At 36.2% G+C, this 25,804-nt stretch overlaps 1 protein-coding gene across 1 annotated transcript in view; it reads right to left on the bottom strand.

Moving 5' to 3' along the window:
• RYR2 (ryanodine receptor 2) overlaps window positions 1-25,804 on the bottom strand; it is a 537,153-nt gene that overhangs the window by 194,224 nt on the left and 317,125 nt on the right. The window contains exons 38-48 of the mRNA XM_061190410.1: window positions 24,025-24,225; window positions 18,798-18,903; window positions 17,266-17,409; window positions 15,289-15,562; window positions 11,137-11,251; window positions 9,325-9,457; window positions 9,010-9,113; window positions 6,091-6,226; window positions 5,358-5,544; window positions 3,487-3,592; window positions 340-460 (exon numbers count right to left, since the gene is read on the bottom strand). Of these exons, the coding sequence (XP_061046393.1) occupies window positions 340-460; window positions 3,487-3,592; window positions 5,358-5,544; window positions 6,091-6,226; window positions 9,010-9,113; window positions 9,325-9,457; window positions 11,137-11,251; window positions 15,289-15,562; window positions 17,266-17,409; window positions 18,798-18,903; window positions 24,025-24,225 (1,627 nt within the window). The remainder of the gene's footprint in view (window positions 1-339; window positions 461-3,486; window positions 3,593-5,357; window positions 5,545-6,090; window positions 6,227-9,009; window positions 9,114-9,324; window positions 9,458-11,136; window positions 11,252-15,288; window positions 15,563-17,265; window positions 17,410-18,797; window positions 18,904-24,024; window positions 24,226-25,804) is intronic.

Below are 25,804 nucleotides of genomic sequence, written 5' to 3' on the forward strand. Positions count from 1 at the left end.
TCTGTATCATTTTTCTAGATTTCACATATATGTCTTAACATATATACAGTGGAATATTACTCAGCCATAAAAAGGAATGAAATTGGGTCATTTGTAGAGATGTGGATGGATCTAGAGTCTGTCGTACAGAGTGAAGTCGGAAAGAGAAAAACAAATATTGTATATTAAAACATATGTGTGGAATCTAGAAGAATGATACAGATGTAGTTCATTTTTTAAAAGAAACTTATGTAGTGTAACTATGCTGCAGGGAAAGAAACCGTGGCTACTGATGATCTTATTGAAAACATCACACCATCCATGTCCAACTGAATTACAAAGAATGGAAATTCACCTTACCTTTGGCTATCGTTGGCATCTGAAAAGCAATGCTGATTACTCCCACCAAATCTCCCAGTGGAATCAGGGATCTCAAAATAGACCTGATTCTGATGGCTTCTCCCTTAGCAGCATGAATCAGCTACAGGCAGAAAAATAAAGGAACAAAGAATCACTTTGTGAAATCAATGTTCTAATTCTATCTAGAAAATTGGAAGAATAGGAATCCAAGTCTAAAATAATTTTCTGTTAATTATATATATATATATAAAGTTAGACCTCTTTAATAATAGAACCACTCTATGATAAAGCAATTCCACTCCTGGGTATATATCCAAAGAAAACAAAAACAATAATTCGAAAACATATATGTACCCAAATGTTCATAGCAGAATTGCCTAGATATAGCACCCTAAGTGTCCATCAAAAGAAGAATGGATAAAGATGTGGTGTGTGTGTCTATCTATATCTATATCTATCTATATCTATATAGATATAGATAGATAGACATACACACAACAGAATACTACTCAGCCATAAAAAAGTATGAAATTTTGCCATTTGCAACAAAATGGGTAGACCTGGAGGGTATTATCCTTAGTGAAATAAGTCAGACAGAGAAATACAAATACTGTACATGATCACTTATATGTGGAATCTAAAAGATAAAACAAATGAACAAATATAACAAAACAGAAACAGACCCGCAGTTACAGAAAACAAATTAGTGGATACCAATGGGGAGAGGGAAGGGGGGAAGGGCAAGACAGGGGTAGGGAATGAAGAGATATAAACTATTATGTATAAATAAATAAGATACAAGGTTATATTGTATAGCACAGGGAATACAGCCAATATTTTATAATAACTTTAAACAGAGTATAACCTATAACAATACTGAATTACTATGTTGTACACCTGAAACTAATATAATATTGTAAATCAATTATACTTTTTTTTTTTTTAAGTTGGTTGTAGGGTATTTTTATTTATTTATTTATTTATTTTTTGGTCGGTGTTGGGTCTTTGTTTCTGTGCGAGGGCTTTCTCTAGTTGCGGCAAGCGGGGGCCACTCTTCATCGCGGTGCGCGGGCCTCTCACTGTTGCGGCCTCTCTTGTTGCGGAGCACAGGCTCCAGACGCGCAGGCTCAGTAGTTGTGGCTCACGGGCCCAGTTGCTCCGCGGCATGTGGGATCTTCCCAGACCAGGGCTCGAACCCGTGTCCCCTGCATTGGCAGGCAGACTCTCAACCACTGCGCCACCAGGGAAGCCCTCAATTATACTTTAATTAAAAATTTTTTTAATTAAAAATAAATAATAAAGTTGAAACTCTCTCAGAAAGTGCTATTTCAGGCTTACAGACAGATATTTACTTGCCACACAATTTTCATTGACTTCAGCATACACTGAGTCACACACTGCAGTCTAGGCCAACAGGTATATCCATTAGAAAAATAGTTTTTATCCCCTCTGGGGTATTAAAGTATTTTAAGACTGATAAGTCTGTGAATGCTTACCCCCCAAAATTACATATAAATATCTATCCATAACATGAGCAATAACACTAAGGGAAAAATTATTATCTTTAGGTTTTGAACATATACTAATATTTAGGCTGGTTTAGCCTTTTTTGTTCTGTGATAAAAATGTAATTGTATATCCACCTATATTCTACCCTGATTTCTCCCAAGGATGGGTTTATAATGTTGGGGAAAATGGTGAACATGGATCCTAACAGGTGTTTTAGACCTTCACTGGCTAATGAAGTATCTATGAAGATCGTGGACCTGACATAGTCAAGGATCTCAGCCCGTCTCTGCAACAGACTGGAAGCTTCCAATGCCAGGGAACGCATCTGTTCCTTCACCACAGAGTGTGAAACATAAGCACAATTTCTGACACCTAGGAAGTCCTCAATTAATGGTTGTTGAAGGTGAATAAATTTCTGAAGTGCCAAGGTTAGTCCCTTATTAAGTCACTTGGTTGTTTTTCCCTTTAATATAATAGAACAAAAACCTTCTATTTATTAGCATAATTTCTCTCATGGTTCCTTTGATCTTCCACTTTAACAGGAAAAGAATGAATATTGTAGGCATAAAGTTTTTTCTCTGCAATGACCTTCCAGCACACAAATTTTTGATAGTCTATTCCCATTTACTATAATGAAAATCTCACTGACAGCAAGTTAAGTCGTTACAAAAAATCAAACTCCAGGTTTTCTAACATTCTAATATTTCTCCATTCTGCGATTCCTCTCTGTTTGCAACAAAAGATTACATCCAGAAAGCAAGAAAGTTTTAACCTATGGGTGTGAGAGAAAGAGACAAAAACAAATAAGCAAACCCCGCTCCCCTTACCTCCCCCCTCAAAAAAGACATAGATTCGAAGGGTAGGGAGAAAGGTGATGTGTTATAACAGTCACTTTGGCTTCATGCTCAGAGCAGTTAGAAGTGTATTTGCTTTCTTCCCCAGGACTGGTCAATGTGCTTCAGACTCTGGCTGTTTCCCATCAACAGATCATGAAGCTAATTTTATGGGCCCTGGCTAGCATTTTTAAAATTAATATAATGGAAGAAAACAGAATAGATTAGAATAAAGTAGAAAATAGCAGAATGTATTACAGAGTAAAAGTAAGTATCATTCCACGAATTTCAATTACCTTTTGGTCAAAAAGTTTATGAAAACACTAATCAATAGGGTCTACATAGCTCTTTCCTTTCCCCTGACCTGCTCCCAGCCCCACTTTCCCTTAAACCAGTGGCCAGCACGTAGCAGCTCCTTCAAAAGGACTAAATATTATATAGCAAGGAAATAACCCTTGATAGGAGTGGTGCTTTCTGCATGCACTAAAACAGGAAAGGACACTGTATAGGAAAAATAAGTTCTTTCCTTCTTAAAGTGTGGGGAGGCTTATATGAGTTTTAGAGATATATTAGTAACTGACTATTGTATTAATGACTCATAACGAAATCTCATCACTAACTTCTGTAACCAAGAAGATATTTCCAACTAAACAAACACTTGTTCAGCAATGAGGCTGCAGCGATTATTTTTAATGGAGCGTGAAGATTGCTGGTTTTGGATACTTTTGTGGTTTTTGCCAGTGATGGATGTCTTAACAAAGAGGAATAAGCCAGGATTTTTGTTCTTGGACCCCACGGCACTTACATGCATTTCGGGAGCACAGCGTCCCAACAGGTCAATCAAAGCTGCATAAAATGTCATGATGGCATTCCCCATGTGGATGGTATCATCTTCCTCCTCTTCTGTATCACTTTCGTGGATTTTTCAAAAGAAACAGAAAGAAAAGCAAACGGGATAATAAAATGACGTTTCAGATTTATTACACACTTCTCAGAGGAAAGGGACCAGTACGGTAATTAATTCTGCCTCTTCTGACACTTTTCACATATGTGTTTAATATACAGCTTGACATTTCAAAAAGGAAAATAAAAATGGGTTAAAGACAAGATTTGAGATTTTATCACCAAGAAGGCATCTGTGGGAACTTTAATATTAAGATTCCTTCAAAATGGAAAAAAAAAGAGGAATTATTAATTTGATGGATTCTGCTCATTTCTACTGGCAGACAAGATATTAACAGAAAATAACTGATTGAAGAACTTGGTAAGTTTACTTCTGTCAACAGCATACATTTAGAGAAAGGGTGACAAAGATCTGTCCTATAAGATGACATATACAAGGCACCCAGTATGGTGATTTGCCCAGAGTACTTCATAAACGTGATTTCATTTACTCACCTCTCTCTTTACTCTGCCCCACCCACTCACTCCCAAGTAATACAACATGAAAATCATAAATATTTCATTATCTCGTTGATGAGAGACAAATTTGGATGGCCCTGGAAGTTCATGTCATTCCTCATTTAGTGGCCTGGCCGACAGCTGCCTCAGCTGGACTCAGCGGTTACTGCAGAGTAACAGCAAGGCCTGTTGACAATATTGTTCCTCGCAAGCAATGCTGTTCCCAAGGTCCTCAGGTGCACACCCGCTCAGGTGGTACTCGACCAGCAATCTCTTGGTATATTTTCTACTTGTTAGAAAAACTAAGGGATTCCTAGTTCCTCAACAGCTAACTGATAAATATGTAACTTGCTCTTGGAGTGCTCCCAGCCTGGAACCCTGGCCTTGCTGTCGATGGAACATTTACGCCAGGTCTCTAAGTGGGAGAACCAGGGTTTGCAGGACTACCTCTTTGCTTGGAAAATTGCCTCCAATAAGCCCTATGTTATATCTTTACCAGTGGTGCTAGGAGTGTGGTTACATGGCCCCCTAGCAGGACACTCAGCTCCACAGATTCAAAAAATAGGAAGCTGGGGCTTCCCTGGAGGTCCAGTGGTTAAGACTCCATGCTTCCACTGCAGGATCCCTGGTCGGGGAACTAGATCCTGCATGCCACGTGATGCGGCCAAAAAAAAAAAAAAAAAAAAAGAAAAAAAAGGAAGCAACACGCCTGGATGAATTTATTGCTGGAATCAAGTATTAACAACAAAGACTATGGAGAAATGTAAGGCAGTCGCTGTCTCCCTGGTCACCAAGACCTTAATAAAGCATTTTACTCCTCAAAGTGACAACATCCCCTTTTCTCTGCCAAAACACCAGTTTAGTTAAGTCCCCATCCTCTTGCTAAAGGTCTCTTTCTCTCTTACTATTATCATGAAAACTCGTTCCAGCTAACCTCCCAGTAAACTCTATTCTAATTTCAAAGGCTCACCTGCCATCATTTGTAAGAACTCACTACTCCCTAGAGCCCTGAGAAAATTCACAAAATACATCTCCTCCTACAACCTAAGTTTTTTTCGACTAAATCCATACAATCTTCCTGAGGTCCCTCTTTGTTCATTCACCCTATTCCAGCAGCAAGTTCCATCCCTTCTCTCAAAACACATTTCATTTTCAAGGGAAGAAATCCGGAGTACCAGAGAATTATACTGCAATTAAGAGAACGCAAATTATATTTTGTAAAATTAAAAGTCAAGTAGTATCATTTAATCTTAAGAGTGTGTATATTCGACGTACGGGGTTTTGCTGGATCCACTAGTTGGTGACGGACCATCTCGAGAAGGATCCTCAGCTATTTTTGTGGCTTCTTCCATGGCTGCGAGCAGACCATTCCCACCTTCCCCCCTCAAGGCAGGACCGAAACACTCAGGCCTCCGAATGAGCAATCTCACCACGACATTTGCATTCTCCTCCACGCTTTCCCCTAAGATCAAACGGGGAACAGGAGTAAGCAAACATTGACTACATGGAAGTTCTGAGCAAACAATGTTACACTAATCTGCTTATATTTAAAGAAAAATAACTAAAACCTAATAAGATAGTAGTAGAGCCAAAGTTGAATCCAAATTACTAGTGTTCTGTCCATAAGACTCAGTAAATTTCTTTTCTTGCACTTAAAATTTTCCAAGTAAAGGAAAGCATGATGGAGGTATAAACTATTCATTTTTGTTAATTTGTTATAGGAAGTGAAGTCATGATCCTAGCTATTATTAGAGTCTAATTATAAAAACAGCAAGAATGTAAGTGCCTAAAAATTTTTATTTAATAATGAAAGCCCAGCATCACGATCAAAATAAATATCACAAAATAAATTATTACTGCGAAAAAGCCTACTGCTTATAAAATACTCAATTTCTTTACTACTATCTACTCCCTTCAAGAAAATGCTGCGATGCCTCATTATTTTATACATCTATTTTTTTTGCAGTTTTAGTAATGACCATAAAAAACCCTAAGCGACTCATCCTACCATTACAGAAGACAGCAAATCTGAGAAAGTCAAGATATCTCTCTCCTTCAACTGGATTCCACCCAATGTCTGGATAACCCTTCGACACCAGCATCTGACAACTTTGCAGTCCACAACCAGCCAAATATCGCACTACCTGCAAAAACAAGATGATAAGCAAAAATGTTACCCCTTGGGTGAGATACTCATTAGAAGCTTGCACTAGACATGGTAAATGTTATTATCAAGGGATGGTTTAAAACAAATGCATTTTTGCAAGTTCTTTTTAATCTCATGACCGTCTATATGAACCCCCTTTAGTAAAACCTTAGAATTAAGAAATACTGACAAACTGTAACCAAGTGCTATCATAGTAAAAATGTTTATGAATGAACTCTATGAAAGAAAAATATTCCTAAATTTCATATCATTTGAGACATTTACCTACAAGAGTCATAATATTTGATAAACTTCAAAAATGCCTAATGGCCTCTGGCCCGGTGTAAAACCTGAATCCATCTGAGATAGTGAAAGATCCATCTGAGATACGATGATATTTTAAAAAAGTGAATTTATTTCCAAAATAAAATATCAGTTTAATGGGGGAAGGGGTGGGTGTGAGAGGACACCTAGAGAAGTGGAGAAAACTAAGCTCAGAGTCAAATATCGTTGGGTTCAAATCTAACCTGCATTAGAACTTAGTGTATCATCTTGAACCACAGTTTCACTGTCTATTAAGTTTGGGATAATACTACCAACCTTTCTGTTTTGTTAAACTTAACACATTAAAATTTCTGCTTAGCTTCTTGGCCTTTTAAAATATTCTGTCTTATGTGAATGTTGGTTCTCTATATAAGATTTCATAACAGAACCAGTTTTAAAAGAAATCCCTAAAAAAAAAAAAAAAAAAAAGGAATCCCTAAAGAAGTCACTATCAATGGTAGCAGATGGTTGGAGGAGCAACTTATCAAACAAAATAAGCTACACCCAGCTCAGTCACAAGCTAGGCCAGGCCTAAAAATAAATAAATAATACAGCTAAAAATATTTTACATCATCCTTATTGAGGTATAATTTATGTACAAGAAATTCATCTATTTAAAGTAAAATTCAGTGATCTTTGAGAGATTTATCCATCTGTAAGAACCCACAATCAAGATGTAGAGCATTTTCCATTGCTCCTCAGGTCCCCGTGTCTTTTGCAGACAATCCGTCCCTACAAGCCTTGGTCCTGACAATCTGCTTTCTGCCACTACAAACTAGCTTACATGTTCTAGGACACTGATACATGCAGTCATCCATTATGGGTATTTCTGAGCCTGGCTTACTTCACTCAGAATAATGATTTTGGGATTCATTCATGCTGGAGTACATGTCAGTCCCTCATTCCTTTTTATAGCCTAATCATGGCATCTCGCTACTTATGGAAATACCCCAGTATTGTTTATCCATTCACCAGTTGTCTGGTGAGCTGTCTCCAGTTTTGGGCTCAGATGAATAAAGCCATTATCAACATCCATGTACACATCTCTGTGTGGACATATATTTGTATTACTATTGAGTAACTACCTAGGAGTGGAAAGGCTAGGTGCATATTTATGTTAGGTATGTTTAACTTATTAAAAATAATGCCAAACTGCTTTCCAACTGACTTAACCATTTTTCATCCCAACAGCAGTAGATGAGCGTTCCAGTTGCTCCAAAGCCTACTCAGTGTTCAGCATTGTCTACTTCTTTAAAATACTAGCTATTTTATCAGTGTGTAGATAAAAACATTTCAAATTATATATGGGAGAAAATTCTCCAGAGGTTATTTAGAGATGCAAAGCTTCATGACACTTGACTGGCATGTCAGAAGGATTTGGGGAAGAGTTCACTTTTTCATGCTTTCAACAGCTATGCATTGAGCATCTACCCAGTGCCAATGCTAAGATTGGGAAAAAGCAATGAGCAGCAGAGAAAAAAATGCCCTGTACTCACTGGCCTTACATTATGGTAAGGAGTAGATTTTGAAAAATACATAAATATACAGATTTTAGTAAAATATATTTATATTAAAATGTAATTTTAAACCATAAATATTTAAACTATAGCACGGACATGGAAGAACTGAAAAGAAGGTGACTTTGGAGCAATGACTGGATGTCTGGAAAAGAGCCATGAGGACGTCTGGCGGAAGAATATTGCAGACGGAGGGAACAGCAAGGGCAAAGGCCCTAGGGCACGAGCACACCTAGCAAGTTCCAGTGACAGCAAGGGGTCCAGCGTGGCTGGAGCCAAAAGAGAGACCTGGAGAATTGCAGAAATGAACTAAGACTGATTGGATGGAACTATTGCAATGCCTCTAAGTGTATGCTCAAAGTGAGATAGGAAGTCTTTCGAGAGTTCTGGGCAGAGGAGTAATATGATCCTTTCAAGAGACTCACTCTGGCTGCAAGGGAGGGATCAGGAAGACCACTTAGAATGCAACTGCAATTAAAACATGGGAGAAATTTATCCATATTTTGGTAAACATATATGTGGCCTAATATGCTTAGAGTGCATGGCCTTCAGTGTATCAATGATACCTTGCACTGTAATATGCAAACTTCTGTGATATAAATTGTATATATAAGATGTTAAAACAATTTCTTTTATGAAATCTAAACTATATGATTAAAGCAAAAGTGACAGCAGATTACCAGGAAAGGACAAAAACGCAAAAGAATATAGAGTAAGTGGATTCTCTTTCCAAAGAAAAATGTATGTGATCAGAGAAAATACCTCATCTCAAATTTCCTGTTCTTTATAACTTATAATATTACATATAAGTGTAACATATTTATAATACATAGTATATTATAATAATTATAACTATAGTATAATTACATTTAAATATCTTGAGAAACCACTATGAACAAGTGTAATTCACACAAACACACAGGGCAGGGATGCTGTTTACCTTTTCCAGATCTGGCTCCCGCAAAGCTAAGGCTAGTTCATTATTATCCATCACCGAGGCTGCTGCCACGTCCAGTGGCGTTGAACCTCTCATAGCTGGTGAGGCTGTTCATTGAAACAAAGATGAAACAAAACCTGAATTGCGCTGCAACTATGAATTCCATGTAAAAAAAAAACTTTTCACTTAGAATTGAATTTCTAAATGCAATACGTATTGCACTAATCCAACTTAATTTACATTAAAGTTTAATTTTAAAATCCAATATGTAAATCCCTTTTATCTTAAAGATTAAATGAAAGTCATACATTTACTCACCAAGACCAACACTGCTGTTTTCCAGTAAATAACTGAGATGATCGAACATTGCTTTCTGATTCTGCCTACTTATACGACAGAAGTAACAGAGAAAACGGCAACAGTTGGCCACCATCTTGGGAAAAGTGATTTCCTACATAAAGAGCATTTAGTTAGCTGGGAAAGCAAAGGACCTTTATAAAATTGAGTTCTGAAGTTGAGGTCTCAATCAGATTGCCCATCTGTGTGTGCCCATGTCTGCCAAGCCTCAGGTACAGAAGACCTTCAAATGTCCAGACTTGGACTCATCTAGTCCTAGAGCCACCAAAAATCAAGCCTGGCACTAATTTGAAGCCTCACTGCCATCAATGGGTTGACCTGGAATTAATCTACAGCCCTAAACCTAAAGGTGGCATGGGCCTGGTTTAGGAACCAGGCGGGCTCAGCTGTGATTCCTGACTCACATTATTAGCTGCGCTTCCTTGGGGAATTATGCAATCTCACTGATTCTCTTCTGTAAAACTGTAATAAGATGGATGATAATATTTACTTGAGGCAAAGGAGGGAGAGTTCAATGAGACATATTGTGAAAAATACCCAGTTTAATATTTGGAACCACATAATAGGATGTTCTTATCATCAGTGTCGCTGTTGTATTATTATTAAGATTCCGGGAACTCACATCTTCCGTGACTGGCACATGACTCATCTCCTATGATGAACACCCTTCCTGGAAGGTCTGCCTGCTGGGCCCCAGCAAACACATCTCCCCTGAGACCTAGCTCTTATTCTAATATACCACAGATAATCCCTAAAGACTCCAAGTCCTTCTTAAACAGAGTATTTTATAAATATCTTTATAAGTCTGTCTAACTGGTAGTCAGAACATGAGAAATATGGACTCACGTCTATATTTTGAAAAATACATTTTAAAATTTCAAAAAAACCCAAACATTTTGCAAATCAGAGGTCATGAAATTGTACTGCTTTATATGGAGTTATATATTATATTATTCTATTTGTTTGGTTTTAAATTTTTTTATTTTAAATTTTAATCATTTAAAAATGCACCTGAGTGTCTTACAACAAATGCTATAGAGCATCATCTTCAAATCTTGGTCTGGATCAGGAATTTAGTGGAACCAACTGTTGTCTGAATCAAGGGAACGGGTTGGTCTGAACAGCATGCTTGTGTTATGGACTTCTAACGTGATGGAAACGGATTTATAATTCAAAATCTTACAAAATTAGCACAGTATTAACTTTTAAGGTTTCTAAATATCCCCTAAGTGAGGATAATCTAGGAGATAGCAAATTACATGGCATAAGAAAAACTGTTATCAATATCAAAGAAAAAACTACAGTCAGACCTCTATATTTGCAGGTTCCACATCTGCAGATTCAACCAAAACGCAAAAAATGCCGAAAGTTCTAAAAGGCAAAACTTGGATTTGCTACATGACCGCAACTATTTACATAGCATTTACACTGTATTAGGTATTATAAATGATCTAGAAATGATTTAAAGTATATGAGAGGATGTGCATTAAGTTATACACGAATACTACACCATTTTATCTAAGGGACTCGAGCATCTGTGGATTTTGGTATCTGCAGGAAGGTCCTGCAACCAATCCCTTGTGGATACCGGGGGATGACTGTAGAAGCATATCCAACTCTCAGTCTGTACAGTTTTGTTCATTTTTTTCAAAAAGTGTTCTTTAAAAAACAGTCCTAATAGAATTTACAGAAGTTCTCATTAAGAATATGCCATGTACATATTCTAGGAGGTTACAATAAATGGCATCCCAAGAATCAAAGGGTTTCCTTTACCTTGGACTCCCCACCTCCAAGGACATTCACCATGACCTCCATCACTGTCTCGTGCATCCCAAGTGCCCTCATGAGATTAGGGTGCTGGTAAAACACTTTATTATTCATGATATCCCTAGAAAGGACAACATAGGTACAAGGGAAACATAGAAGTCAGAGCAAAATTTAAATAAAAACGTATCTGAGATCATGATAAATCTTCTGGAAATAATTACTGGAACGTATGGAAAAGTAAGAGCAATCATCGTTAAGCCATAAAAGTTAATAAGCGCAATTGGGTTTTCCTCAAAAATACTGACAGCCTACCAAAAATAGCATACAAGTCTTCTACTCCTATCAATTATAAGAAATGTACTAAATAGGTAAACATTCATTTATATGAAACAGACTTTGTGACACTTATTCCTAGTTTTATGAATATCTAAATTCAATCTTATTTTGTTCAACCTTATTTTGTATAGAAATATGAAGCAGTATTATACCATGCTCTTATGAAAATTTCTATATAAATAATTGTTGTATAAGTATCTCTGCTTTTCATATATGCTTTTTTAGTACTATATTCATTATTTGTATGTTTAATAACAGTAGTGTTATTTCCTGCCACATTTATGTTATCATTCTGGCAAAATGTTTTTAAAGGATACATATTCTCCCAGAGACACTGAATACACATGAAGTCCAGGTACGAGTAATCCAACTCATTAAAAGGGACATTTAATTTAAAGAAACAGCAGCAGACGATACCTAGAATGTTTTGTATTATTATTATTGCATTACACATTATTACAATACTTATGTAAAGGTACTTTTAAAGATCTTAATGTTTAGCAGTCCTTGCAAATAAACAGCTCTGTTGATTTTTATTTTAACATATAGCAAATCACGCAAGAGTCTTTTCTATAAAACACTTTCTTGTTGGAGCCAGAGCAAGAAAATAATGTACAATCAACGAGAAACCTGAAACTTTCCCTTTGAATCGGGTTACCTTAATTGAGTCACTCATCTATTCATTTAGTCATATGCTAACTTTTAGTTATTCTGGCTACATCAAGAAAGTGGAATAGTGTGATTCTTTTTTTTTTGTTTTGTTTTAGTTCTTCACTTTTAATTTAGCTTTGTTTAGGTTTGTGCTAATGAAGACAGTTTTTAGGTAGCACAACTCAGAAAAATGACTTGGGGGCCCAGGGCTAATACAGGTCTGATCTATTTAATGCAAGGACAAATAAGGTAAAGAAAGACATCCTTTCCTTCACATCAGATAGCAGCATATTTATCAAGAGAACCTTCAACTCTCAAACCACAGATGTAATCATGAGATCTGTTCTGTTAATTCAAATCCTTTTGCATGACCTAACTTTGGAAGGTATCTAATTAAAAATCTCATTTGCCTTTAGTTCCAGGTAAATTAAATGGATTTTTAATTCTACCACCAGTAGGCAGGTTGTCACTTATTAAATGTGTCATTTTAGGATCTTTCTAATACCACAAAAAAGTAACATTTTATCTTGTTTCATAATCATTTTGAGTTTTATCCCTACTGAGTGATTTATATGTTAATAGTACATCTTACTTGTTAAGTGGTCATTTAAGAAAGAAAGTGCTCTCCATTTCCTGGAAGGCTTTCTTTCTCATTTAATTAAGATCACTTCTCAGGAGAGGCCCCCTCAGGTTAGATTTAAGTACTAATATTCCAAAAAAAAGGCTCATGCACAGACAATTATAAATAAAGGACATAACATTAGCTTGTGTTGTTTAGGTTTTTCTGTTTTCCCTCTTTGTCCCATTAGTACACTGATTTTTAGTGTGCAATCATTATAATGATTTTTGGAATATAACCTCTCAGTTTTATGATTTCAAATACTTAATAGTCCCACAGGAAATACATAGTATTGTGTTCTGAATTTAAAATGTACATAAATATCACATAATCTGAGTCTTTCCACACTTTCGTTTCCCCTCAGAATTATTTTTCTAGCCAAAGAAAACATCGGTTATTCTATTTCCTTAGTTGTTTTTCAAAGAGCCAACGCTGAGTTTTTTTAATCCTTTTTGTGTTTTATTTTACCTATGTCACTAGTTATCATTATCTCCTCTTTTATCTGTTATTTATAGAACCAGATTAGCTTTTTCTTGGTTGGGGGTGCTAAATATTTGTCTTTTACATCACTTTTCAACATTCTACATTCCAAATTTTTACATCCTTACATTTAGGTATTTTTTCTTATGAATATCATACAGCTTAATTTAAGCTTTTATTTTTCTCTGGTATTTTAATTCTCTCATATCTTCTTATCCCCAAATCATGCAAGCTTGTTAATGATTGCTTAGATATATGCATATATGCACCAGTAATACACTCTCTGAAATTGATTACCTCCCATTCTTCTGAATTCCATTTTCTTTTCCAGAATATACAGCCTTTAGAAGGCCTTTCAATGAGGGACTTTAAGTAAACATTCTGAAATATCTTTGTTTTCCCCTCACCCTTGAATATGGAATATAAACTCCAATATCCAAATCCACATGAAGCACAAGCTCATGATGATGAAATCTTAGTTGAGTAACACATTGTAAACTGATGGCTATTTTCTGTTGGAACTTTGTGATATTTTGTTGAGTTATGATCTCTAGTTTTACAACTGAGAATTCTAAATATTGTTTCTTTTCAAGTGTCCTGGCTTTTTCTATTTGCTTTCAAAATATTCTATTTATCACTGGTTTTATGCTGTTTCACTATAGTCTATCCAGCTGTGGATGTGGAACGATTTGTACTCTAGGAATCTGCGAATTCATATTTTTCATCAATTCTGAAAAACTCAAGCCAATAGCTCTTCAAAGTTCCCATTCTATATATAGCTCATCTATTCTGTCTTTTCTGTAACTCCTATTCAGCATATGCTGGACCTCCTTATACAATCCCCTATGTCTCTTAACTTCTCTATCTTTCAGTGTTGCATTACTAATTTCCTCAGATCTATGATTCAATTTATTAATTCTTTTCAGCTTTATTTATCTATACTTTTATTAATCACTACTCAATTTCAATTATTATATTTTTCATTTCTAGAAATTCTATTTGGATATTTTTCAAATTTTCATGGACCTTTTGTGTGTCTTATTTTTGGAGATTTTATTTATTCTTTCTTATTTTTAAACATTTTAAATACAGTAACTTTAAGTTCTCTTTCTGGCATTCTATGATCTGAAATTCTTGGGGGAGGTGTTCTAACTCCACTCTTTATTGTATCTGCAGACCCTTGCCTATGGTGGATTGTTTCCTTGGGTGTTTTGCAAGTTTTGATTGTGGGCTAATCTTTAGTAGTATGTAGGTTTTTCCTGCAAGAATTCACAGTGAATTGAGTTGAGAAAGCACACCTCCAGGCCAAATTATATGTTAATTTCTCAGCTTGGGGATCCTTAGACTACATATGAGGTATAAATGTTAACCCTATTTAAGACTAGTATATACAAACCATTATATATAGAATGGATAAACAACAAGGTTCTATTGTATGTCACGGGGAACTATATTCAATATCTTGTAATAAACCACAATGGAAAAGAATATGAAAAAGAATATATATATATATATATATATATAAATATATAAATAAAATTGAATCACTTTGCTGTACACCAAAAACTAACACAACATTGCAAATCAACTATCACTCAATAAAAAAGTGTTAACCCTGAAATCCACATAAAGTACAATCTATGATGTTGAATTCTAAGAAGTTGTTTTATCCCCCGTTCTTTGCTCAAGGCCCAATAGACATAGGCAAACTTCCTTGTTATTTCCTGCTTGTGATTGTCTGTCCCCCTGTGGATTTTATTGTGTTTTTATTAATCTGTATTTTTTATATGTGATTGTACATTACTGAGAAATTAATAAAAATAAAATCTAAGATATTTGTTGTATATCATAGCCACCTTAGCATCTAGTGGTAAAATTAGCCATGTTTTGTTATTGAGCAATTTTCCTATTTAGCTTTAAAACATAATCTCTAGCAAAATGACAATCTAATTTAATGATCATAAAATCTAGACAGTGTATTTATACTAATGCACCTATTGTACTACTATTGGGATAAACAACTAGAAAGAAGACATTTCTAAGACAAAGGTTGTAATAGTTAAATAACTTACCCTAATCCACGAATCATAAGTTTCTCTTCTTCTTTGCCCATTCTCACACTCAGCAGAGAACGAATCTGACCAAGCGATGCCAGCAGGTTGATGGTATCCTCCACGGAAATACCATTTATAGTGTAGGTCTTTGGCAGAGCCCGGACCAGACCCCCAATGCCATCATACTGTCGATGGAGTAACACGAACATGGCCCTCACCAACTCAGGGTCTTCAATTACAGACTCTTGAGCCCATCGGACCATGGTCTCAGAAATCAACTGCTGAAGAGTGGCTGCAAAGTAATTATGGATACTTCTTAAAGAAGGAGAATAATAAGACACATTAGATGGGCATTTCAAATGCATATCTCAGATAAGCCAAACTGGTATCAATATTTGTGCCAGAATTTCAAAAATATATTTTTTGAAAAAAATAAACTTCATTTAAATATTCTTCAATGTCAATATGTCAATACCAATAAGTTACAGGCATGCAAGGATAAAAATACACAATATTTTCTTTAAAAACTATTCTTAAAACAAAGGCATTTAAGTTGTTTCAAAATTGTAGCCACTTTTTCAAAACTACTATTGACAATCCATAGGGCAATCAATGAGTGGTCCTATTACTTTTACTTTTATTTTCTCTGTTCCATTCTTTTCCTCCCAGAAGATCTGACATCATATATCCTTATAAAGGTCAACCATCGGCATTCAAGGAGCTTTCTTTTTATCCAACTGTCTCCTCATTTGAGTCCTTTGTAGTAGCAACCTCATGAAATTATATTTCTACTTCAATTTGTATCCCTAATTGTCACTTAAAATGTCTTCCAAAGGATTTGATTGTGAAACTGTATTAAGTTGAAAAGTTACCCCATACATAGAAGATTACTTGCAATGTGACAAGCAATATAGCACACTTAAAAGCAATAGAACTTCCAAACCTCTTAAAATATATAGTAAAATTATCAAAGCTAAGTAGCGTTGATGTGACTAATTCGTACATAGGTACTTAGTTCCTATCATCAATACACTGTCTGATTTCCAAAAGAAGCTATTTAACCTGTTTTAATCTATACCATACTAAAAAAAAACTACCAATTTTAACCAAATACAAAATTTAGATAAAATGCCAGTATACTTCCACGTACCTCAAAACCACGTTGTCAGTTTTAATAGGTCAAAATTGATAATAATAAAAAGTGACTCATAAGAAACTTTGAACTCTGATTTTGAAGAAGACCTGGCTCAAATTTGGTTGTGATACTGAAGAATAAATTTAGAAGTAATTGTATGGATAAAAGATTTCCCTTGTAAGTTAGTGTGAAAAAAACACAAAATTTTCATGAGTTTTTTTTTTTCTTTCCATAAAAGCCATTAATAAACCAACACTGCATCTTAAATGAATGGAGTCTCAGCAGTGAGACAGTAAGTCAGCGGATCTCACAGACCTACTTCATGAAACCATTTGGATGAGCGTGCAGTTTCTCAAAGACCGATTGCCTCAGCGTGCTTATTTGGTTTCACAGAGTTATCAGCTGTGACTTTTCAGTTAAATATTATATGGATGAATCAGAAATGCGTAAGACTTTAGAAAATATTTCAGAACCAAAATATAGTTACAGACGATATCTACTTAAACTTTAAGAAAAGGTATAACTTGATGCAAGAATATTTGAAAGTCAATAGCATAATATTTAGATATGCAGGCTAAATTACCTGCTTTATACTTTCTCTTGATAAGACTGATCCAATCCCTAAATGTTTACTTCTCTAGGGAGCCCATCCACCCTTTCAAAGCTGCCATCTCTCAATCTGTTCCTACAAATATGGCCTGATGCTGCTGTCTACTTCTGGCAGCTACAGGCATCTACTTAAGAATCTGATTCTTGGAAGCTGCAAACTCAATTTTCTCACTGGTTCATCTAGTATAATATTTAAGTGGTGAGCAAATGCCATAGTTGAGTCATTTTGGCAGTGCCCTTTCATAACTTACATGACTTCTTGGAGTCACTCTCAACGGGCTTTTCAGCTTGCTTCTTCTTCAGGTATGTCACCTTTTCTACCAAGGACAGCAGGCGTCCTCTAATTGTTAAATCACTGTTTCCATCCAGAGACCCATCTTCATCCAGCTCAATTCCTAGTAGGAAGAAAACAAAGAGAAAGAAGAAAAGAAAAAATAATATTAAAAAAACATTTAGGATAAATAATTCTCAGGTTTTGCAAGTTTTTCCATTCATAGCTTAAAGCAACGCTGCCACGTCTGAAACAGCTGATGACACTGAGTTAAGCAATCTTGCCCACTAGCACTCATAGGTAAGAGTCACTCATTGCTCTCTCTTCCTTCTTTCTCTTTTTCCCCTGTTCTTGTGATATCAGAGCTATCAGCAGCCAGTACAAAATATAAAACCAAGCAGAGAGGGAAAAGACTCTCTTAGGAGTCAAAATCAATTGTGCTACTTGGGCTAACCCTCAGGCATCTCTTGACCTTGGGCACTGTTTAGACCTATGGTTCTGCCCTGCCTAAAAACCTCCCTCGTCTTCTATCCTCCTTACTTGCTTCCAAAAATATCAGTGATATTTTAATAAGTCGAGAGACAGAGAGAGCAGATATCATTAGATATCCTAAACTAAGGAATACTTTATGTCTGAAGCAATAATTCTACCATTTTAGAGCACTCCTTTATTTATAGTATATATATAAATGTGTGTGTGTGTATTTATAGTATAACCTTCTGGCAGTCATTCAGTGGTTCTTCATTCATAAGCTGAATTAATATACTTTTACTCTCTTCATTAAAATAAAATGAAAATAATATCACTGGCGCTATATATATACCACTTAAGAAATGGCTAATTCATTTTCTTTCACTGAGATGCAGACGCAGACTTATCCACACCACAGCATAAAGGGAGAAAGAAACACACATTCAGAACATCCAATCAATTCCATTTTAAAAGTTCTTAGAATAAAAATAAGGGAGAATCCTCTTAATAAATTTGGGCTACTAACATATAATTTAATGCAGGAGTTCCTTAGGCATTAATTAATTTCAAAAGATATGTGCCAGATTTCCTAGGCCAGTCCTAAAAAGTGGCCCCTCAACCAGTTTAAATACAACTGTTTGTGATCAAATTTCTTTAGACTAAATTAACTTAACACTCCCCTCTCTGCCAAAAGCACCTGATTACATGTCCCCATTCCCCAGGCCACTGAGGGAAGGAGGGAAAATAGAGAAAGAATTTTGGTCATGGCCTGCTTGGTCTTAATGCCTTTCTGATCTCTGTACCCCTCATGACTTCCCATATGGGGGTCAGTTAACCATTTTGCCATAACAAATATTCTTATATGAACTCCTAACAGGCATCGTGTACATTTTTCTTTTTTTGGAGGTTTTTTTTTTTTTTAAACATCTTTATTGGAACGTGTACATTTTTGAACGTATTTACATACATACTTATTTTTGTACCAGTAAATGTGTACTAAAATATACATTTAATAAGAGTTGTAGGTCAAGAAGACCTTACCACAGTGTGTCATCAAATCTTCATGAAAATCCAAGAGTTGGTCTTGGATTTCTTCGGGACAGGGACATTCGCTTTTGTCATCCTTAAAATTGAGAAGCATATTGATCTGAAAGTTTGGAAAAACAAAAGAGGAAGAACTAGAGTAAAAGAAAAGTGAATTCAGGAATGGCACAGCAAAGAAGATCATAAAAACCAAAGATGTTCAAAATCTGTTTTTCAGTATTCGTAGATAGTTGCCCAACAGACGAAAAATCATTATCTATCACTCAATCCAACAAACACCACAAATAAATCATTCAAATCTTAGCATGCTGAAAAAGTCATGTCTTTTGCTTTCTTTCTCAATTCCACAATGTTAGACCTTTGTATACTTGGCGTTCTTCAATCAATTAAAATCTAAATGTTGGTTTTTAAAATTTTTTATTATGCTTCTCCTAAATTTTTTTTTCTAGTTAATTTCCATGCTTTATTGAATATTTTCAAGAACTATTTTTAGAAGGATACAGTAAAGAAGAAGGAAAACCAAACATAATTGAAGAGCAATATAATGGATAACTATGCTTTTTTCTAACATTAATGGTTCAGTTAAACAAACTGCAAGAAACTTCCTTCCATTTGTTTTAGTTTTAGATACAACAGTATCACGTTCATAAATGAAGAATAGTATTAAATTCATAAATGAAAAAAAGTCTGTTCCATAATTTTCCTTTAGGAAACAATTGTAAGTTTTCTTTTTAGAGCTTTGTATTTGAATTTTTTGTTAAACTATTATTTTGAGAAAATTGTAGATTCACATGCTATTTTAAGAAATAATACAAAGAGATCCTGTGTACCCTTTACCCTGTTACCCCCTATGGTGACATCTTTCAAAACAGTAGTACAAAAAAAAAAAAACAAAAAAAAACAGTAGTACAGAATCACAACCAGGATACTGACACTGATAGAGTCAAAAGAGAGAACAATTCCATCATTTCAGGATCCCTCCTGTTACCCTTTTATAACCACACGCACTTCCATCTTGCTTGCTCTTCATCCCTAATTCCTGTCAACCACTAATCTGTTCTCCATTTCTATACTATTGGCATTTCAAGAACGTTATATAAATAGAATCATACAGTATGCATATATGTATTCCCATATGATCCTTTTAACAACCGTAGGGTCTGTAGTAATATCTTGTTTCATTCCTGATTTGATAATTTGTATCTTCTCTTTCTTCCTTTCTCAGTCTCTCTAGAGTTTTATTGACTTTACAAATATTTTTAAATAACCAGCTTTTGGATTCACTGATTTTTGTAATTGTCCTGTTTTCAGTTTGCATTCATTTCTCATCTGTTTTGTATTACTTGTTTTGGGTTTATGTTGCTCTTTTTCTAAATTCTCATGATGGCAATTTAGATTATTGCTTTGAGTGTTTTTCTCTTTTTAAATGTTAAGTATTTAATGCAATAAATTTCCCTCTCACACAGTTTTGGTTGTTTCCACAAATTTTGATATGTGATATTTTCATTTTCTTTCAGTACAATGTAGTTTTTAATTTCTCTTGAGACTTGATTCTCAAACTATGGATTATTTAGAAGTGTGTTGTTTAAGTTTCCAAGTGTTTAGAGATTTGGCTGTTACCTTTCTGTTACTGATTTCTAATTTGACTCCACTGTGGTCAAAAAAAAATTCTGTATAAAAAAATTCAATTCTTTTACATTTGTTGAGGTTGTTTCATGGCTCAGGATACAGTCCATCTTTGCAAATGTTTCATGGGCACTTGAAAAAAAAATGTGTGTTCTGTTATTGGGTGGAGTATTCCACAAATTTCCAAAAATCCTGCTAGTTGATGACAGTGTTGTATTCTCCTACATTCTTGCTGATTTTCCATCTAGCTTTTCCTTCAAATATTGAGTGAGGGGTGTTGAAGTCTCCAACTATAATTGTGTATTTGTCTATTTCTCCTTTCAGTTCTATCTGTGTTGACTTCACATATTTTGCAGTTCTTTTGTTTAGTGCATACACATTGGTCTTCCTGGTGGATTGATCTTTTATCCTTTTGTAATGTTCCTGTCAGTCTATGATAATTTTCTTTGCTCTCACCTTCTTTTGATTAATTTTCCATGACATATCTTTTTTCATCCTTTTACTTTAAACATATCTATATTAATTATATTTTAAGTGAGTTTCTTGTAGACAGCATGTAGTTAGGCCAAGTTTTTAAAATTCACTCTGTCAATCTCTGTCTTTTACTTGGTGTATTTAGATTATTTATATTCATGAATTTACTGATATGTTTCTGTTTGTTCTCTCTGATTTATTTTTCCCAACATGCTTTGAGTTCCTTGAACTATTTTTAGGATCCCATTTTGAATTATCCATGGTATTTTTTAGTGTATCTCTTTGCATAGCATTTTTAGTGGTTGCACTGGACATTATATTAATATATACATAATTTATCTCAGTCTACTGGTATCAGTACTTTACCAGTTTAAATGAAGTATAGAAACCTTATCTTCCCTTATGTCCCTTATTCTCTCCACTGAAAATATAATTGCCTTAGATATTTCTTACGCATACATTTAGAACACATCAGACAGTTACCATTTTTGCTTTGTCCATCAAACATAATTTAGAAGACTCAGGAGGAGAAGGAAATTGTATTTACCCTTAACACCTTGTGTTGTTTTGTCTTCCTTCCTGATTTTTCACATTTTCTTCTTTCATCATTTCCCTTCTGTTTAAAGAAGGCATTCTTTCAGAGTAATCAAATTCTGGTAGTTTTCCTTCATTTGAGAAAGTCTTGATTTCCCCTTCATTCCTGAAGGATATTTTCATTGCATATAGAATTCTGGTTGACAGATCTTTGCTTTCAGCACTTGAAAAATGCTGTGCCACTTCCTTCTGTCCTCCATATTTTCTGAGAAATTCGTTGTCATTTGAATTGTCTTTCCCCTATGAGTGTCATTTGTTTCTCAGGGCTTTCAAGATTTTTCTTAGTCAAAGTTCTGAAAACTAAAGACAATGATATGTCTTGGTTTAGATTTGGGGGGTATCTCGTTTGGAATTTACTCAGTTTCTTGAATCTCTTATCTTTGTACCTTTTGCCAAATTTGAAAAGTTTTCAACCATTATTTTTTCAAGTATTTTTTCAGTTCACTCTCTTTCTCTTATCCCTCTGGAAATCTAATGCCACAAATGTGAGACCTTTTGCTATATTTGCACTCGTCCCTGAAGCTCTATTTTTTTTCTTCCACTCTATTTTCTGGTTTTTCAGGCTAGGTAATTTCTATTATTCTCCCTTCAGTTCAATGATTCTTTTCTCTTTTTCCTCCATTCTGCTGTTAAGTCCATCCATTGAAGGTTTTTAAAAATTCAGATACTGTATTTTTCAGCTCTAAAATTTCCATTTGGCTCTTCTTTGTATCTTCTATTTTTTTTTTGCTGCCAGCTTCTTTTTTTAGTTTTGTCATCTCGGAGTTTGTATCTATTGATTGCCATTTTTCATTCAAGTTTTTGCTGGTTCTTGGTGTGATGAGTGATTTTTAATTGAAACCTGGACACTTCTGGTATTATGTTATGAGACTTTGGTTCTTATTTAAACTTCTGGCTTCTTCTGACACTATCCAGCAGGAGAAGGGCTGGGGTGCCTCATTACTGCCAGGTGGAGTGGAAAGTTCATTTCTCCACTTGACCTCCGTGAAGGAGAGAGGGGACCTTGTTTCTGCTGTGTGAGGCTGGGAGATCCAGGTCCCCAGTGGACCTGAACTCACACAACCCTGGCTGGAAAGGGTAAGAGTGCCTTGGTATATCTCCCTCCCTGGCCTCTACTGACACTCAGGAAGCGGTAGGTCTCATTACCACTCAGCAGGGATAAAGTCCCAGCTTCCCACAGTCCCAGCTGAAGCACCTGTGTACAGCCTGGTGAGAGTGGAAGTCTAAGCTCTCCACTCAGTGTCTGCTGGTTTGGGTAGGGGGCGGGGCACAGGGTTTACTGTGGTGTTTGGCTGGAGTAGCATGGTCATTACCTAAAAGTTTTCTGTCTTGCTAGAAAAAAACAGACAGTTTTTCTGGTCCTTTGGCTAGACAGAGAAGGCACTTGTTGGGGCTTTTCTTGTCTATGCCCGCTGGTGTTTCTGGGTTGCCGGCTTCTTTAGCTCCAAGTCTGGGATAGGTGAGGCAAAAAGAAAACCCAGGGAACTCACCACCACGTCATTCCTCAGCTCCCAACTTCCGTAGCCACTCTTTCTTCTATCTTTCAGAGTCTTCTTATGTTGTCTTTTATGTAATGTCCAGGGTTACAGTTGTACTTAGAAGGAAGAATAGGGAAAGGCACATGTACTCCATCTTTCCAGAAGCACAAGTCTCCCAATAGTAGTTTAACAAATGGAATTACTCTGGGAGAGGTTGGACTTGTTCTCTGCCTCAGTAAATGTTGTTTACAGCAATAAACAAGATTCCATGTCCCTTCCCTCAAAGAAATTACATTCTGGTGAGAAAAAGATAAATTCTGCAATTAGTCCCTAAACATTTTCATTCAGAGGTATCTTGGACATAGAGGGAAACAGCAAGGTAAGATATTGAAGACGCGATCTGTCAGTTATACCTTGTGACCACCATAGCTACATTCTGGTAATATCTCACACTACGAGACCCATTCAGAGGTGGATGCCAGAAAAATGCACAATCCTAGACTAGCTCTTTCTTGGGTTTAGGCATAGGCTTTTGGTTTTGCTGCACCCAAGGGAGACCTGGGTTTGGAGATGAGCAACCAGAGGAAGAACCACAAAGAGGTGATCACTATTCCTGCAAGACTGGTGGCAGTGACACTGGGCTCTTCTAGGAGACACAAAATGAAAAGTATTAAGTCCTAGGAGTCAAGGGTGCCTATTAGCTGGGGCGGTGCTGTGCCAGCCAACGAAGACCCACCTGTGCTTGGATATTATTCCTATTTGAAGAACTTCAGAATCTGGTACAGTGGTTTCCACAGAGTCCGTAATACACCTGATACCTTTTTATAAGTCTCTCATCTGTTTAAACTAACAGATAATTAGATAATTTTGGTGAGACCAAATAAGTAGGTAATTTTGGTGAGACCTATGAATACTGACTAAATGAACGTAGCCAGTTTAAAGAGAACAGGAGAAAAATACACTCGCAACTTCTGGTATCATTTTGCAATGTGTGGAACCTGAATGAACTAACACCCAAAGTAAAAGGAAGACCTTTCAGTTCATTCTCATACCTGCTCTTGAGGTGGTGATCTGAATTCCTTTGTCTTCTTGGCTGTGAGTGCAGCCGACATGTTTAAGGCTTGCATAACTTCGTTATAGCGGAATCGTTGATTGTCTTGGAGCTTGGCTACAAAGTCATCTGAAAAGGCCACAATGGCTTCTATCCGGTGCCGGACCTGGCAGTCACAGAGGTACTGAAGTAGCAGACACATCTAAAGAGACGATTAAAAAGACACCAAGTTTAATTTCTGCAACTTAGTTAATGTATATCAAATCAAAATTTGTGGCAGACACGCTTAGTTGTCAACTCTTCTCCTTTATTAACAAAATCCTGATTTTATGTAGATAGCAATGTGCTCGGTCCCAGGGGATGAAACATAATTCGTCTAAGTCCAAATGGCAAATACCCTCTGATGTCCCTCTGATGAACACTTACTGTCCCAGCCTCATCTGCAGCCAGAGGCAAATGAGATAATGAAGAGAAGTTTGCAAGGGGTCTTCTGGGAAAGATTTTTCACCATTAATAACAGGCTAGAATATCCTCTTTTCAAAAACTGGCTAATGACATGATCACTGGAGGAAGGAGGAGGTGACACACTTTAGGATAAAAACCATAAACTGAGGATTGCAGGAAGATAGTAAGGTCTGGGTTCCTGATGACACCACCGAGCTACTACATTCATTCTAGGACTGTCTACCTCCAGACTTTAAGTTAACTAAGTGGTTTTATTGCTTATTCATTAAATGGTCAGCTGGGTATTCTTTTACCAGAAGCCCAAAGGATTTTTAACTGATAACGGCACATCAGTAGAAACATGCCTTCCAGAGAATGTTCTGCCCAAGTTTAGGGAAACATTTAAATATATTTTATACCAATTGTGATATAAATACACAGCAGTGTTAAAGAGGACTTTAAAACCCTGTCTATCACCATCCACAACATGGCCATTTCTGTCAATGCCAGTTCTGAGACAGCCCTAGTGTCTATGTCCCTCTCTCCATCCACTTTGGCTTTGTCCCACCCCAGTGTAAGCACTGTCCCCCTCGGGTCTGAACCAGCATGACAGCGTCCTACTATGTGGGCTCTGGATGACCACCCTCTCTTACTCCCCTCACAAGGACCTATACTGAGATTTTCAGAATAAAATTATCCTCCTAAAATTCTTCAGAGGTTTTAATTGAAATTAGAATAAAATTCAAATCCACCGTATGGCTGGTTTTAGCAAACAGCCAGACTCTGTATGAACTGCCTTCTGCCTATTATCTCACCCTCCTTCCTTGCAGACGCTAGTCTGGTCTCTTTCCGAGTCAGAGCCTTTGTCATGCTCCGTGCTCCATGTGAAAAGCTTCTAGAACACTCTTCCCCTCCTTCTTCACAAGTACTGAGCTCCCGCTCAATATCTGACCTCAGCTAAAAAGTCACCCTTTCAGAAAGGCCTTCCCTCACCTTACTCACAGTATTCCAGTTGAAATTTTCTTTCTTCTAGAAATCCATTCTTTTCCTTCTGAGCATTTAATGCGATGAACAATAAGATATTCTAACAGAAATACATATAAATAAGTGTATATTTCCCCCAGAGACAGTGAGCTTCCTTCACCCAGCACCCAGTGCCTGGCTCAGAGGAAGACCTCGATCAGGGCTGACTATGGAAGGAAGAGCAAAAAAAGGGTGTCAAGGATGCAAGCAACTAACTGATGCTAATGAACCAAAGAGGCGTTAGGAAAGGGTCCTGGGGACATCTGGATGAGCACAAAGACAGGCAAGGTCTTTGATTCTTTAGAAACACAGGC

This window comes from Eubalaena glacialis, chromosome 1, assembly GCF_028564815.1.
Source record: "Eubalaena glacialis isolate mEubGla1 chromosome 1, mEubGla1.1.hap2.+ XY, whole genome shotgun sequence".
In the NCBI taxonomy this organism is placed as follows: Eukaryota; Metazoa; Chordata; class Mammalia; order Artiodactyla; family Balaenidae; genus Eubalaena; species Eubalaena glacialis.